The 14,865-nt window shown below is 35.3% G+C and overlaps 1 protein-coding gene across 3 annotated transcripts in view; it reads left to right on the forward strand.

Annotated features, from left to right (window-relative positions):
• The window catches only part of MED23 (mediator complex subunit 23), a 44,575-nt gene that overhangs the window by 26,275 nt on the left and 3,435 nt on the right, over positions 1-14,865 (forward strand). For all 3 annotated transcript variants that reach the window (XM_046005033.1, XM_046005034.1, XM_046005035.1), the window contains 12 exons: positions 516-679; positions 3,084-3,208; positions 4,235-4,440; positions 4,529-4,709; positions 5,717-5,887; positions 6,313-6,529; positions 8,138-8,374; positions 9,334-9,499; positions 10,284-10,356; positions 11,365-11,579; positions 12,729-12,849; positions 13,856-13,987. In XM_046005033.1, coding sequence (XP_045860989.1) covers positions 516-679; positions 3,084-3,208; positions 4,235-4,440; positions 4,529-4,709; positions 5,717-5,887; positions 6,313-6,529; positions 8,138-8,374; positions 9,334-9,499; positions 10,284-10,356; positions 11,365-11,579; positions 12,729-12,849; positions 13,856-13,987 — 2,008 coding nt within the window. The remainder of the gene's footprint in view (positions 1-515; positions 680-3,083; positions 3,209-4,234; positions 4,441-4,528; positions 4,710-5,716; positions 5,888-6,312; positions 6,530-8,137; positions 8,375-9,333; positions 9,500-10,283; positions 10,357-11,364; positions 11,580-12,728; positions 12,850-13,855; positions 13,988-14,865) is intronic.

Raw genomic sequence — 14,865 nt, forward strand, 5'->3', positions numbered from 1 at the left:
GGAGCCTGCTTCCCTCTCTCTCTCTGCCTGCCTCTCTGCCTACTTGTGATCTCTCTCTCTGTCAAATAAAAAAAAAAAGATTTAAAAAAAAGAATATTGGATTTAAATACACCAGATTATGGTTAAATTATCATGTCACTTTGATTTAGCTCTAAGTGAAAATATATTTCAGATTGAAAAATGTGATTTTTGAAATGCTGTATATTCAGTTGAAATTGTGTAATCCTATAAGCTAGGAGCTACCTTTTTCAAATGAGTAGTGTTAGATGGTTTTTGCTATAAAATTAGGCACCTCAGTTTTTTAAATTTTTAAAATTTTTTTGTCACCTCAGGTTTTTAAAACTAAACAAAGCTCATTCTCACATAAAGGAAGAGGGTATTTTTTTAATCGAACAGAAATTCATAGTTTTCATGTTTTTCCATTTAATCAATCTAGAATTAGATTTAAATCTTTAATTCTGAAACTTTATATGTAACTTAACTTTTTCATTTCTTTTTGTTCTCCCACCTTTCAGTGTTGAGAGCACTGCCCTTAGGCTTATAACAGCATTAGGGAGCTCGGAGGTCCAGCCACAATTCACACGCTTCCTGAGTGATCCCAAAACAGTGCTGTCCGCAGAATCGGAAGAGCTGAACCGAGCCTTAATATTGACCTTAGCTAGAGCAACTCACGTAACAGGTACAGTGAATATGGTGGTTACCACTAACAAAAACAGATGAATTAGAGCATGCAGTGTCCCTACTGATTATTAAGGGGATAACATACTAAAAAGATGCATTTCATTTATTTGGAAAAAATAACGGTTGTTTTAATACTCACCATTTTAGTCATTAATGTAGGTTCTTTTGTGTACTCTTATTTTAACTGAATTGAGCTTCAGTTTTCAGCCATTTTACATCATTTTTAGGTAGTGGTTCTTGAGATTTTTGGTCTCAGGACCACTTTACACTTTTAAAAATAAAAAAAGAAATTCCCAAAGATTTTCTGTTTATATGGATTTTATCTATCAATATTTACTTATTAGATATTAAGATAGATGCTTTAAAAAAATTTTTAAATTTAAATTCAATTTTAGGTAATATACACTGTATTATTAGTTGGATGCTTTTTAAATATTTTTTGACTCACTTAAAAATAATAAACTTATTATATATTAACATAAATGACATTTTTTTTGTGAAAATAAACTATATATTCTCCAGACAAAACTTTAATGAGAAGAGGCACCATTGTTTCACATTTTTTGCATCTCTCTTTAATACTTGATGTAAAAGAAGCTTTGCTGTATTCTCATATTTACTTCTACATATCATCTACTGTAATATGTTATTTTAGAACTAAAAAAATATGGCCCCACACAGGTAAGAGGTTTTAGGGGAGGAGTGTTTTAATGGTCTTTTCCAACAATTGTTAATATTCTCTGATGTCACACAAAATTGGACAAGTGATGATTTCTCAAACATTAGTTGTAGTGTAGAATCCAAAGTTCTATCAGTGAACTTTGTGTACTCTTAACATTATAATCCTTTGGTCTCTTTTGCACACCTAATGGATTTTTTAAATTCATGTATATTTTATAACTTCATGAATTAGTTTTTGGAAAGCTTTGGTTCACTGTGTTACATAGATCTTATAAATGTGGGCACACTTCACTATACAGTATCTTAAAATTACATTTGTTAATATCGCTGCAAATTTCATTAGGACAGTCATTAAGTTTTGGAAAACTATCAGGCTTATAGTAATGGATACATGTTTTCCAAAATTTTGATTCTTCACTTGAAAAGTCAAATTAAAAAAAAAAAGTCAAAAGATGTGGTCATTTGTTTTCCTTGAAGTAACAGGTTCCCTTTGTTCATTCTCAAGAAAATTTCTGCTTAATGCCCAAATCCAAATAACTGTAGTTTTCTTTCAGATATTCTTTCAAGTAAAAGTGGAGTTCCATTAAAAAAAAGGAGCTAACTTAACTCGATATTCCACACATGATCTTAGCCAAAAGGCCAAGAAGAGATTTAACTGAATATTTAAACAAAATTGCAAGTATTTTTCCTTAAGATACCCATCATATTTTGATGGGTAGCTAGGACACTTTATGCATACTTCCATTTTTATCATAACATAAGATTAGATGTACTTAAGGGCTAAGATACATTCCTTTCACTACTTCAAGGATGTTATTGAGTAAAACTGACACTTCCCCTCTACAGCCCCTCTCCCCCATGAGAGTGTAGTGAAGATTACAGTGGCTGTTAGTATAGTCTGGTGCCAGTGTTTGAATGTTCTGAGGGCCAGCAGTTTTACTTACATTCCCTTTGCTCCATCAGTGCACATATCAACACAGTAAAAAGGTTAGTACTATCTTATTATTACTTTAATAGTTTTGACCTCATCAAATCTTGAAAGGATATATTGGGGACCTACAGAATCTGCAGACCACACTCTGAAAACTGCTGTTTTAAAAGAAGTAGTTATTGAATTTAGCAGCCTCAAATACATTTGTGTGAACTATCTTATTTTACATAAATTAACCTTCTTGATTTAGAGAGTTAAAGTCTGTAACTATTTCAACCACTAAAAAAGATACTTTATTAATTCTGTTTCCTTGGCTCAAGAAAGTTCTGATACCTCATTGTCAGAGTGAACTGCATGAGCAGTCATGGTGGGCCTGTATCACTGTTAGACCACTGGTGCTCTCTAACCTTAAAAAAAAAAAAAATTGCAAGAGCACCTGGGTGGCTCAGTCAGTTAAGTGTCCAACTCTTGATCTCAGCTCAGTTCTTAATCTTAATGAGTTCAAATCCCATGTTAGGCTCCACACTGGGTATGGAGCCTACTTTAAAAAAAAAAAAAGATTGCAATGTCTTTTGTCTTCTTTTCATTAATTGTGCTCATAATTACTAATTAATCATTCAGATTATTTATAAACTAAGAGAATGTAAGTTTAAATTGAATATAACTAGTTAAGCAGTGAGCGTATTACAGTGCAATTCAATGGGTGTACATAATTGTTATTTTCCTTATGATATCACTTATGAATTGTGGGTCATTTATATCTGGATTACATCTGTTTGTTTATGTTTAGATTTTTTTACAGGCTCTGATTCAATTCAGGGAACTTGGTGTAAAGACATACTTCAGACCATCATGAGTTTTACTCCTCATAATTGGGCATCACACACTCTTAGCTGTTTTCCAGGCCCACTACAGGTAATTTGGTCTTAATTACATATTGAATGTATACAAAGTCATTTTTCCATTTAATATATATGAAATCATTCTTTCCCATTAACTCATTTCTTCCCACTTAGTGTTATTCTAGAGAACTTGTTTTAGTGGTTTCCAAAGGAAATTAGCTTATATTTCCTTTTTTAAAAATCTTTGCCATTCCAGAGTCTCTTGAGTTGTTCCCTGTCCCACTCCAGAACTGGATATATTCCTAAAAATAAAATTTTCATTTTATCTTATTAGTTAACAGTTTTAGAATCTTGTGAGAATTAACACATTACCTGAAAAAAATGTCTCTCTTAGAATTGAAGGAGAAATACAACTTAACAGAGCCTCACAGAATACACATTGTTACACTTGACTGAATTTTTTTTTTAATCACACAGAAAAACTATTAACTTGGCTTCTATGATAATGGAGAAAGGAAAACCTCATTTGTCCTCTACGTTTCATAGAAAAGTTTAAGCGTAGTGAGCATCTACTTTTTAGAACTCCCAATAGGGCTAGAGCAGTAGTTCTCAAACTTAACAGAATTACCTAGAGGGCTTGTTCAGAAAGACTGCTGAACTTAGAATTCAGTAGGTCTGGAATGGGGCCCAAGTCTACATTTCTTACAGGTCCCAGGTGATACTCATACTGATGGTCTGAGGTAGTATAATGGATTTTCCTTATAGAGATAACAAAATATGTAACGAAAATGTACATAAATTTCTTTCCTCCCCCCCCCCCAAAGATGAACCAAAGATCAACAGGTGATTGAGGAGGCTTTGAATTCAGGCTTGCTTGGAATTTCTGCTTAGGAAATCTAGGAAAGGAATCTTCGAGATAATCTCCTCAAGCCTGTGTATTTTCCCATTATAGAAATTCAGGTCTTGATTACTAAGTTGCTTGAGGTCACATAAAGTTTATTACTATCAGAATCAAGCCTAGAACTGGTTTCTTAACTCTATAGCGAGTGCTCTTCTTTTTAGTATAACCCTTGATGTAAACTTCTGATCTTCCTTTTAGGCATTCTTCAAGCAAAATAATGTACCTCAGGAAAGCCGTTTTAATCTGAAAAAAAATGTGGAGGAGGAATATAGGAAGTGGAAGTCAATGACCAATGAAAATGACATCATTACCCACTTCTCTATGCAAGGCTCCCCTCCTCTCTTCCTTTGTCTTCTCTGGAAAATGCTCTTGGAAACAGATCATATTAATCAAATTGGCTATAGGTAAGCCAGAAACCTAGATCTGCATTCCATTTGACAAACCGTTATACCATATAGCAATATAACTTATTTTTTATTCTTTGTTTTCTAGAGTATTAGAAAGAATTGGAGCCAGGGCCCTGGTAGCCCATGTGAGAACATTTGCAGATTTCTTAGTATATGAGTTCTCTACATCAGCTGGGGGTCAGCAACTCAACAAATGCATTGAAATTCTTAATGACATGGTGTGGAAGTATAACATTGTTACACTGGACAGATTAATTCTCTGCCTGGTAAGAATACGCTTATTTAATAATAAATTTCTAAGCTGCTTCATTCTCTTTTGGATCAAGGTGTGTGACTGATGGATCTTGCGCTAATCTAGCTATATTGCTTCTAAGGATTTAATGAAATTATACTGTTATCAAGCATTGCTATCACTTCCCTAAGGGACTAGAGATTTCCCAGTGTCTTTATTCATTCATTCAGCAAGTGTGTATTAAATTTCTACTGTGTTCTATGCATAGAAAGTATAGAAATAAGTAAGACAGTCATGGTCCTGGCCTTGTGATACTGTAGAAGTACAAGCAATTAGCCCCTGAGTTGACTTCCAAAGGCTGCCACTAGAGGTAGAAAGTGGTTTAAAAAAAAAAAAAAAAAAAAGTCATTGTATTTCTTTGCAGAGTGCTAATAATCATTTCTCTACACTTTGGCGCAGCCATATTCAGAACTGAATATTTCTCATAGCCACCCAATATTCCCCATATTATTTTTCCTCTTCACTTGATGTCTGTTTTACGCAAAATTTTAAGAGAAGACACAGAACCAGGCTGGAAAATACTACTTTTTAAAAACTATAATGGTGATGTTTGGGGTGACTTAGTTGATTAACTTCTTAGCTGTGAAACATAAATATAAGTATGGTTATGATATAGTAGAAGAAATGAGCTAAATCTATAAATCAGTAAATAGAAGGATAAGATAGAGGTGCAAGGAAAATATTGCCTGGCAACAATGAGAGACCATATCTATCTAGGTGAGAGATCTTGAAGGATGGATTGAATTTCAACCAAAAAAGAGGGACACTTTGGGCAAAAGGAATGGTGAGAACCAAAAATGGGCAAGAAAGTCAAATATGTTTAGGGAATTCTGAATAGTTGGTTAGGGGTAGACTAGACATATAATAAAATTCTAATAATAGTAAGATATTACTATATTCACATATAGACTATCTAGTAGCAGACCCATGCTTTTGCACAGGTCAGACATTTTAATACCATTTTTCTGTTGTTCTCCAAAGGCCATGCGTAGTCATGAAGGAAATGAAGCCCAGGTTTGTTATTTCATAATTCAGTTGCTGTTACTCAAACCAAATGATTTTAGAAATCGAGTAAGTGACTTTGTGAAAGAAAATTCTCCAGAACACTGGCTACAGAATGACTGGCACACCAAGCACATGAGTTATCACAAGGTACTAATTCAGTTCAGCGCTTCAGTGAATCTTGTTTACACTGTTCTTAGGAATTTGGCTAATTGCTTTGGCTGTTTTCTCTTTGGTTCTCTGTTTTCCCTCTAATCTATATAGAAGAAAATTAGCTCTCTAAACTGCCTCAAGGTTCAGAGTAGCTCTGTTAGGAATTTATTGAAAGTGCAGTTTTAGTAGACGTGAATAGTTACAAAATGAAAGGGTATTACAAATTCTTTTTACATAAATCTCTTTTGCTATGTCTTTGGGATAATATTTTTTCAAGTAAAGCACTCTAGATTTATTTCATTGCATCGTAAAAACAAAATTGTTTCATACTCTTTTAAAAATGACGAAGTTTATTTAGCTTTATTTTTTTAAGAGAATAGAAAAAGGTGCCCTGAACTTTTGCCATTTATTCACTTCCATAGAAATACCCTGAGAAACTATATTTTGAGGGCCTGGCGGAGCAGGTTGATCCTCCTGTGCAGATCCAGTCTCCCTATCTACCCATCTATTTTGGAAATGTGTGTCTTCGATTTCTCCCAGTATTCGATATAGTCATCCACAGATTTTTAGAGTTGCTTCCAGTTTCCAAATCACTGGAAACTCTACTAGATCACCTTGGTGGCTTATATAAATTTCACGGTAAGCTTTTTCAAATTATAATTCCATCTAATAACTCAATAAACAAAAGTAGTCTGGGCATGACCATATGGGTAATCACGGTTTAAACATTTTAATTGTTTTTCAATAAAAGTGTTTTGAGAATAAGTGCTATATAGTGATGCTGTGAAGTATAAAATAGATGGCATAAAAATATGAATAGGTAGGTCATGGCAAATATATTAAATAGCAGAAATAAAAGTGATATGCAAGAGATGATCCTTTTTACATAGTGTTTGATTAGTTGCCAAATAAGTAAAGAAGGAGAATGGTATGATATGAGCTCAGAACAGACTGATGTGACTATGAACTAACTCAGCAGGCTCCCTAGATGATAGGATTCAAGCTGTTGATATATGTGATTTATATAAACAGGCAGGAAAAGAGAACACTCTAGGCAGAAGGAATCCTTTGGAAAAATCACAGCATTTTGAAGATAGTCTCCTCATTGGCTAAATTGAGAATTTAAATTTTGTACCCAACTGTAGATCACCTTAAGTGCCAGGCTGAGAAGTTTTGATTTTATAACCTGCAGATAATCAAGAGTCAGCTAGAAATTATTGAGTAAGGTCAAGGCATAGAAAGCATTACTTTAAAAAGATAAAGGTAATTGTAGTTGGCAGCATGTTTCGGAAGGAAGAAACCATTTCAAAGACTTCGATCAAAAAATTCAGTTATATGATTAGTACCTGAACAACTGTGATGATACTGGAAATGAGAAGGAAGGGACAGATAGTCAAGGAAGAAGGAACAGGGTTTGATTAGCTGCTTGTGGAGAGAATATAGAAAGGAAGATGTCAGAGACAACTCTGAAGCTTTAAACGAGGCGACCGGAGAATGGTGGAGCGACAGAAGCATGAAAGGCCTAGAGCAGCCACTGTGGGGACAAAGTGTATTTCTCTAGGGGGCAGTTCTTCTCAGTTCTTTGTCTAGATACTGTCCTCCTAACCAGAAGTCTGAATTGCATTTTAGCACTATAGGATAGGTATGAAGTTCAAGCAAGCATTCCTTTAAAAAATTTTTTTTGAGGGGTGGGAGAATTAGGTAACGTCCACATGGTAGAGAGGGGTATGCTGTGAAAAGTAGTTAACTCCATCATGACCTCCAGCTGCCCAGTTTCTTTTTCTATAGGAGACTACTGTTACCAGATTCTTGTGTATCCTTCTGTAGATATCCTGGGGTTAGTTTCCCCCCCCCCCCCACAAATAATATAGGATATACACATTGTTCTGCACCTTGTGTTTAATGCCTTTATAATATGTTAGGATTGATTATTTTATATCAGTACATAAAAAAGCCATTTGTGCCACACATGCCATGATTACCTTGTTTTGACTATTTGGACTATTCGAATCTTTCTGCTAGTGTAAGCAGCATTGCAGTGGATATTCCTTTATGTACCACGTATATATTATTAGAAGCCTTCTGCCTTGTCCTAAAATAAAAATACTCATTGTATGCAGTTGCCCAGCATATGAAATAGTTTCATGAGCTTCTGAGCTATTTTTTGGTAATCTTGAAAACAGGGGGTTAGTTTTTCATTGTGGGCAACCAGATTAACATTGTGATGATGTCTTTTCTTCTTGGCAGATCGCCCCGTGACTTATTTATATAATACTCTGCACTATTATGAAATGCATCTGAGAGAACGCCCACATCTCAAGCGAAAGCTTGTCCATGCCATCATTGGCTCACTCAAGGATAATCGACCACAAGGCTGGTGTCTAAGTGACACATACTTGAAGTGTGGCATGAATGCACGGGAAGAAAATCCTTGGGTCCCAGATGACTCCTACTATTGCAGATTGATTGGCAGACTAGTAGATAATATCCTTTTCATTGTGATTTTTCCAGACCCTTCAGAAATAACTATATGTTGATTTGTGAGAATACATATTATACTTTCAAGTAATATTTTTATATATTCCAAAATTTCAATTCTTTTTTGCAATTATTTTTATTTTTACTTTTGTAAATGTTTTGAAAGCTTACATTAGCATCAAGTTAGATGCCAGACAGGCATTGCATTCACTCCATTAAATTTTATATCTAAAAAATAGACCTAATGAGGTTGTTTCAAAGAAAAAAATTCTATTCCTAAAAAAAAAAAAATACTCTGTATTGTAGTAAATGTATCTGTTTGCTACTGGAGAACATAGAATTTTGTTGCTTAAAATAAATCCTTAAATGCTTTTTAAAAATATTAATAGATAATAAAACTTATTTTCTCTCTTTTTTAATGAAAAGGCTGCTATATGTGGATTTTTATTTCTTTATTTTGATTTCATGTTTTAAGTTATTAGCACACTGTGCTTATCATGTCTGTACATCATCCCACTGTTTTGTGATTTGTTTTCCTACATGAAGGCATTTGTTTCCTGAAGTAAAAGAATTACTCATTATAAAGTAATCTTCTTATCAACTGTCTTATAACTATTAAAAGAAATAGGTGGGATGCAGCCTGGGGCTCTCTAGCTATCTTGTTGCCTCTCTAGCTATCTTGTCACAGTTACAAAACCACAGGTATATAAGAGCAACCATTTATACCTGTGGTTAATCACATGGTTGCTGTCAGTACATTTCAGTTATGTCAAACTGATGTGTATTTGGTTCCTATTATTTGCCTCTTAATTTCTGTTCAGTCACTTCTTGGGGACTTATAATCAGATAAATTGGTAATAAAATGAGATGTTTACATGGGAAACACTTTTAAAACTATAAAGCACTACAAATGTGAGCCGTTAATCTCAAAATAAACAAACAGTTATAGCTTTAACCATCTGCACCGATGGCTGGCAAATCTCCTGGACCATTCCCAAACTGTGACTGGAGATTCAATGAGTTTCCCAACCCAGCTGCGCATGCACTGCATGTTACTTGTGTGGAGCTCATGGCCTTGGCCGTTTCAGGTGAAGATGTTGGAAATGCTCTTCTAAATGTCGTCCTGAAAAGGTGTGTATCCTGTTTCATGCAATAACATTCATTGTTTATTTGTATAAAAAGAATGATATTTTATTTGGAACTGTTAGACAAACCTGTTGTCCCAAGGCTGAAGTACATGGGATAGTAACTGTCTTTTGGTCCCAGATTTTATCTTTGTGATATAGATGTAATAGAGTGAGCCCTGGACAGGGTCAGAAGACCTGGGTTTGTTCCCACCTCTGCTCTTCAGTAGCTGTTTGACATTTAATAAAGTTAAGAATAATGTTAACATCTCACTGAAGATAGTCTCTCAAGATTCCTTTCTTGAAGATCAACAAAAAGTAGAGGGTGATGATTGGAAAAGTATAAATAAGTAGAAATAGTCTTTCATCCCAGCAACCATTGTTAAAGGAGACAACTAAGAAAAGCCTTACTTAGCTTTTGGGTATATTAAATTTTTACTCAATAAAAATCCATTGTAGTTTTGTTTTTTTTTTTTAAGATTTTATTTATTTATTTGACAGAGACAGCAAGAAAGGGAACATGAGCAGGGGTAGTAGGAGAGGGAGAATCAGGCTTCCCGCTGAGCAGGGAGCCCAATTCGAGGCTCAATCCCAGGACCCTTGGATCATGACTCAAGCCAAAAGCAGATGCCCAATGACTAGCCACCCAAGCACCCCAAAAAAATCCATTGTAGTTTTATTGAAGTAGGTCGGTTATTAGCCCTGAATTATATATATTCTCAAAATAAGATCCATTATCAACCATATAAAAGTATTTTTGTAATTTCACATTTTTTTTTCTTCACTTTTAGTCAACCGTTAGTGCCAAGAGAGAATATTACAGCATGGATGAATGCAATTGGACTGATCATCACTGCGTTACCAGTGAGTTAATAACTGATTTTTATGTAGTAATGGAATGCAGTTGTCCCTCTTGGCCACAAGAATAAGATGCATGTAAGATGCCCTGTATGAGGACATCACACAATTAAGGAAGTCTTCCCATATTTTTTAAGTTTTTATTGTATTACTGCTTCAGAAACCTACGGTGAGTATTTTGTTTGCCTTCTTCTTGAGCTCTAAAAACCTACCTGACCTGTGGGTCCCTGCATCCTTTGGTCCCACCTTACCTATCCAACCTTACTTTGGCATTAAAGTCTGATTTGCTTTTGACCACTTAACATGTTGTGTATCTAGAGGCTTTGCTCATGCAAATAGCTCTTGTTGAGATATGTTTTAAGTACTTCTGATGTGTTGCATAATAAGACATGCAGAACCCCTTTCCTTCTGTCAGTTTTTCTAAAGCTTATTCATTCTTTGCCAGCTTAGGTCCTGCTTTTTCAGTGAGCCATTCCCTGACCTTCCTTCATGTGAGGTCCCCCTTCTGTGACCTCATCTGTGTCTACTTGGCACCACACAGTTGACTTTGCAATATCTTTCAATGTCAGTAACACCGTCTAACCCTGTGCTCTACAGACTTGATTATTCACCTCTCCAAATGAGTCATTTTTTTCCTTACATGCCTCCAAAATATATATATTTATTTCTGAGTTACTTATGTATACTAGTGTTGTCTATGTAATAGGTATTGGTAAAAGCAATTTACGGTGTAGTAAATACCAGATACTATATGAATCAGGCAGACACATGTATAGAGCCCTCTTAACTCACAGACAATTATCCCCAGGTTCTTATTGACTTAATTTGACTTACTATGAAGCCATCCACTTTTGCTTTCAAAATCTCCGTTACACAAGACAACATGCTAGAGAAGTAAAAAACTTGAAAGAACGATAAAGTGCCATGAGTTTAGACTTTGGAGTGGAATACTGGAAATGGGGTGGAATACCCAATAAGGGATATTTTTCATCAGGCTTTCCTCTGATTTTAAAGGAACCATATTGGATTGTCCTGCATGATCGAATTGTGAGCGTTATCAGCAGTCCCAGCTTGACATCCGAGTCGGAGTGGGTTGGCTATCCATTCCGCCTCTTTGACTTCACTGCTTGTCATCAGTCGTACTCTGAGATGAGCTGCAGCTATACGTTAGCTCTTGCACACGCTGTGTGGCACCATTCTAGCATTGGACAGCTCTCTCTCATTCCCAAGTAGGTATTATGATTTCGTAAGTAAATTGGACTTTTTTCATTTTGTGTTTATTAACCTCATTTACACAGGAGGTATATATCTCATTCAATAGAGTAACTTTCAAAGTGAGTTTTAATTAAGTAGAGTTTCTAGATAATGAGAAAGCACTCATATTTTAAAATTGTTTGAAAAAACTAATTTGTATAGGGGCGCCTGGGTGGCTCAGTGGGTTAAGCTTCTGCCTTCAGCTCAGGTCATGGTCTTGTGGTCCTGGGATTAAGCCCCTGCATCAGGCTCCCTGCTCAGCGGGGAGCCTGCTTTCCCTTCTCTCTCTGCCCACTGTTCTGCCTACTTGTGATCTCTCTCTTCGTCAAATAAATAAAATCTTAAAAAAAAAAAAAGATTAAAAAAAATTAAATTTGAATGAGCAAAAAATAGTCTGGCATCTAGTTTTCCATTACAGTTTCAGGAGATTCAGTCAAATGCATGCTTTCTCCAGAATATATCCCAAAAGCTGCATTTTGAACTGAATAACTCATAATAGCTATTTTCTGATTACTTTTCTTGGTTATAAAATTGGTAGTAATTAGAGTCAAATTTCTTGAGAATGGCGTTTATATTAGATTGGTTATTCTCTTTTTTATTTCAAATACAGGTTTTTCCTGCTATTCAAAAGTAAAGTATTCCTATGAAACCTTCCATAAGCCAAAATGACATAAAGTGAAGCACATCCCGCCCTTTCTGAAAGTTCATGTTATACCAATTCACTTGTAGAGAAAATCTACATTAATACCTCTTTTTGATAACCTAAAGAAAACCAAGGAGAATTTTTGCTTTTACAAGAAAAGCCATTGTTATAATAATGTAGGCCTTTTGTAAAAGCAAAGCGGCATAACGCAAATTTTCAGAAAGCAGGCAGGATACCTGTAGTTCACAATCTGTCATTCAGTACTTTTACTATTGAGAATGACTCCTCAATCTGAACTTATTTATTTTGATAATCAAAGGAAAACCATAGCCAGTGTGAATGTAAGATTAATTAGAAAAAGAAACTTTGCAAAAATTTACAAATTTTAGGAAATGCCTGGGTAGGCTGTATCAACAAAGTTCAAAGAATTCAGCTGATTTGAAGTGATAAGAAATTTTTATTTCTAATCTTCAAATTTTAGGTTTCTCACTGAAGTCCTTCTTCCTATAGTGAAGACTGAATTCCAGTTGCTTTACGTGTACCATCTTGTGGGACCATTTTTACAAAGATTTCAGCAAGAGAGAACACGTTGTATGATAGAGGTAAAATATAACCTGTGTTGTCTGTGATTAAGTTCTAAAAGATCTGTTGATGTTTCTTTCCCAGGGTTTTCCAAACTATATATCATCATAACCATTAATAGTGAAATTAGTTTCGTAGGATCTAAGAACAATTTAGAGGATTTAGTGTGCCCACTAAATCAGGATTTAGTGTGTGAGTTTGACGTGGGATGTATTAAATTGGAAATTGGAAATTGACGTGGAGGGGAAATACTCATTCTTAAGGTTGAAAAGAAAGTTAAGGATGGAGAAGTGCATTTGAGAGCCTGTACTGTAGTACAGAGGAATTAATTAAAATCATGGGAATGGATAAGTCAGTCACCTAACAAGAGGGCAGAGAAAAGAAAATGAGTCAAGAATAGAACCTTGAAGTATGAGCCACCACATGGAACTGAGAAGATACAAGGTAAAGTATCTCTGAGACTGCAGTTATCTCAGATATTGATAAATGGTTTCTAGAATGGAAATCGTCTATCTCTTATATTTTAAACGACATTACTGAGTTATGAAGAGAAATTGCATTTAAGCCCTGTTAGGGGACATTTTGTAGCACTCTGGATTCTTTTGTAAATGCAGACCATATCAGGGTGCCAGGGAGACTCAGTCAGTTAAGCATCCAGCTCTTTATTTCAGCTCAGATTATGATCTCAGGGTAGTGGGATTAAGCCCCATGTCAGACTTCCTGCTCAGTGGGAAGTCTGCTTGAGATTCTTTCCCTCTGCTCCTCCCCCCACTCACATGCACACTCTCACATACCTTTTTTTTCTCTCTCTCTCTTTGAAATAAATCAATAAATCTTTAAAAAAAAAAAAAAAATGCAGATCCTATCGTATATCCCATCCAGATATATGTTTGTGTGATCAGTGACAATTCTTCAACAAACGTGTTATCCCTCTTTGTTAGTCTTATAATGGAGTCCCGCTACATCATTCTGAATAGTTGAACCTTTTTTGCCCACTTAAATAATTTTATATTTTTTGTTAAATAGATCGGAGTGGCATTTTATGACATGTTGCTGAATGTAGACCAGTGTAGTGCCCACTTAAATTACATGGATCCCATCTGTGACTTCCTGTATCATATGAAGTATATGTTTACTGGTGACAGCGTAAAAGAACAAGTAAGTTAATTATCTTTTAATGATGTTTAGTTTAGAAAACGTCAATATATGATGATAACTTTTGTTTGAGTACTTTTGTTATTTTTTTTTCTTTTAGGGGAAAAGGTTGATACTATTAGACCTTTTTAGGCTACATGCGAACACATTATTCTGCATATATAATTCAAGTACTAGTGAATACAAGTTACAATTTCTCACACTTTTCCCCTTGATATTTGCAACAGGTCATCTGAAAAAGACTTAGGTGGTTGATTAACAGTAATCTCATTAGGAAGAAACAGTACAGAATGGCTATGTTTTTAAGACCAGAGAGGTACTGTGTAATGAGTGAAGAAGATCCCACTTTTCTCCACAGTGACTAGGGTACCCTATGGAGACATTGGACAGATTGCAGCATAACTAGAAGATGGAAGCCAGGGGGATCAAAAGAATCATTCATAAAGGGTGTTTGAAGGAACTGGAGGTACCTAACTTGAATTTTCAAAGTCCTAGGGAATTGTACATGTTCTCACTATTTGGAGGGTTGCCATTTGGAATTGGCATTAGATTTGTTCTAGATTTGTTCTGTGCCGCTTCAAAAGGCATATAAACTCCAGTGAAGTTAAAGGGAAGCACATTCTGACTCAGCATGTAAAGAGCCACTTCCTGGTAAAGTCGTCTGAAAGTGGAAAGGGCATCGTAACTTGAATCGTGACTGTGTCCTATCTCTGGGAAACAGAAAGAAGCTTGCTCTTTTAGAAGGGTGGAGGTAGGGCAGATAGGTGAGGTGACTTCCCCTCCATACCTTAATATTATTTCTTTCTCTGGCAGGAAAGGAAGGTAAACTGATGTATAAACTTATGAACCCCAGTCTACTGGATTCTTTCCTTGGAGCTAGG

The sequence above is a fragment of the Meles meles genome, chromosome 5 (assembly GCF_922984935.1).
Source record: "Meles meles chromosome 5, mMelMel3.1 paternal haplotype, whole genome shotgun sequence".
NCBI classification, from domain to species: Eukaryota; Metazoa; Chordata; class Mammalia; order Carnivora; family Mustelidae; genus Meles; species Meles meles.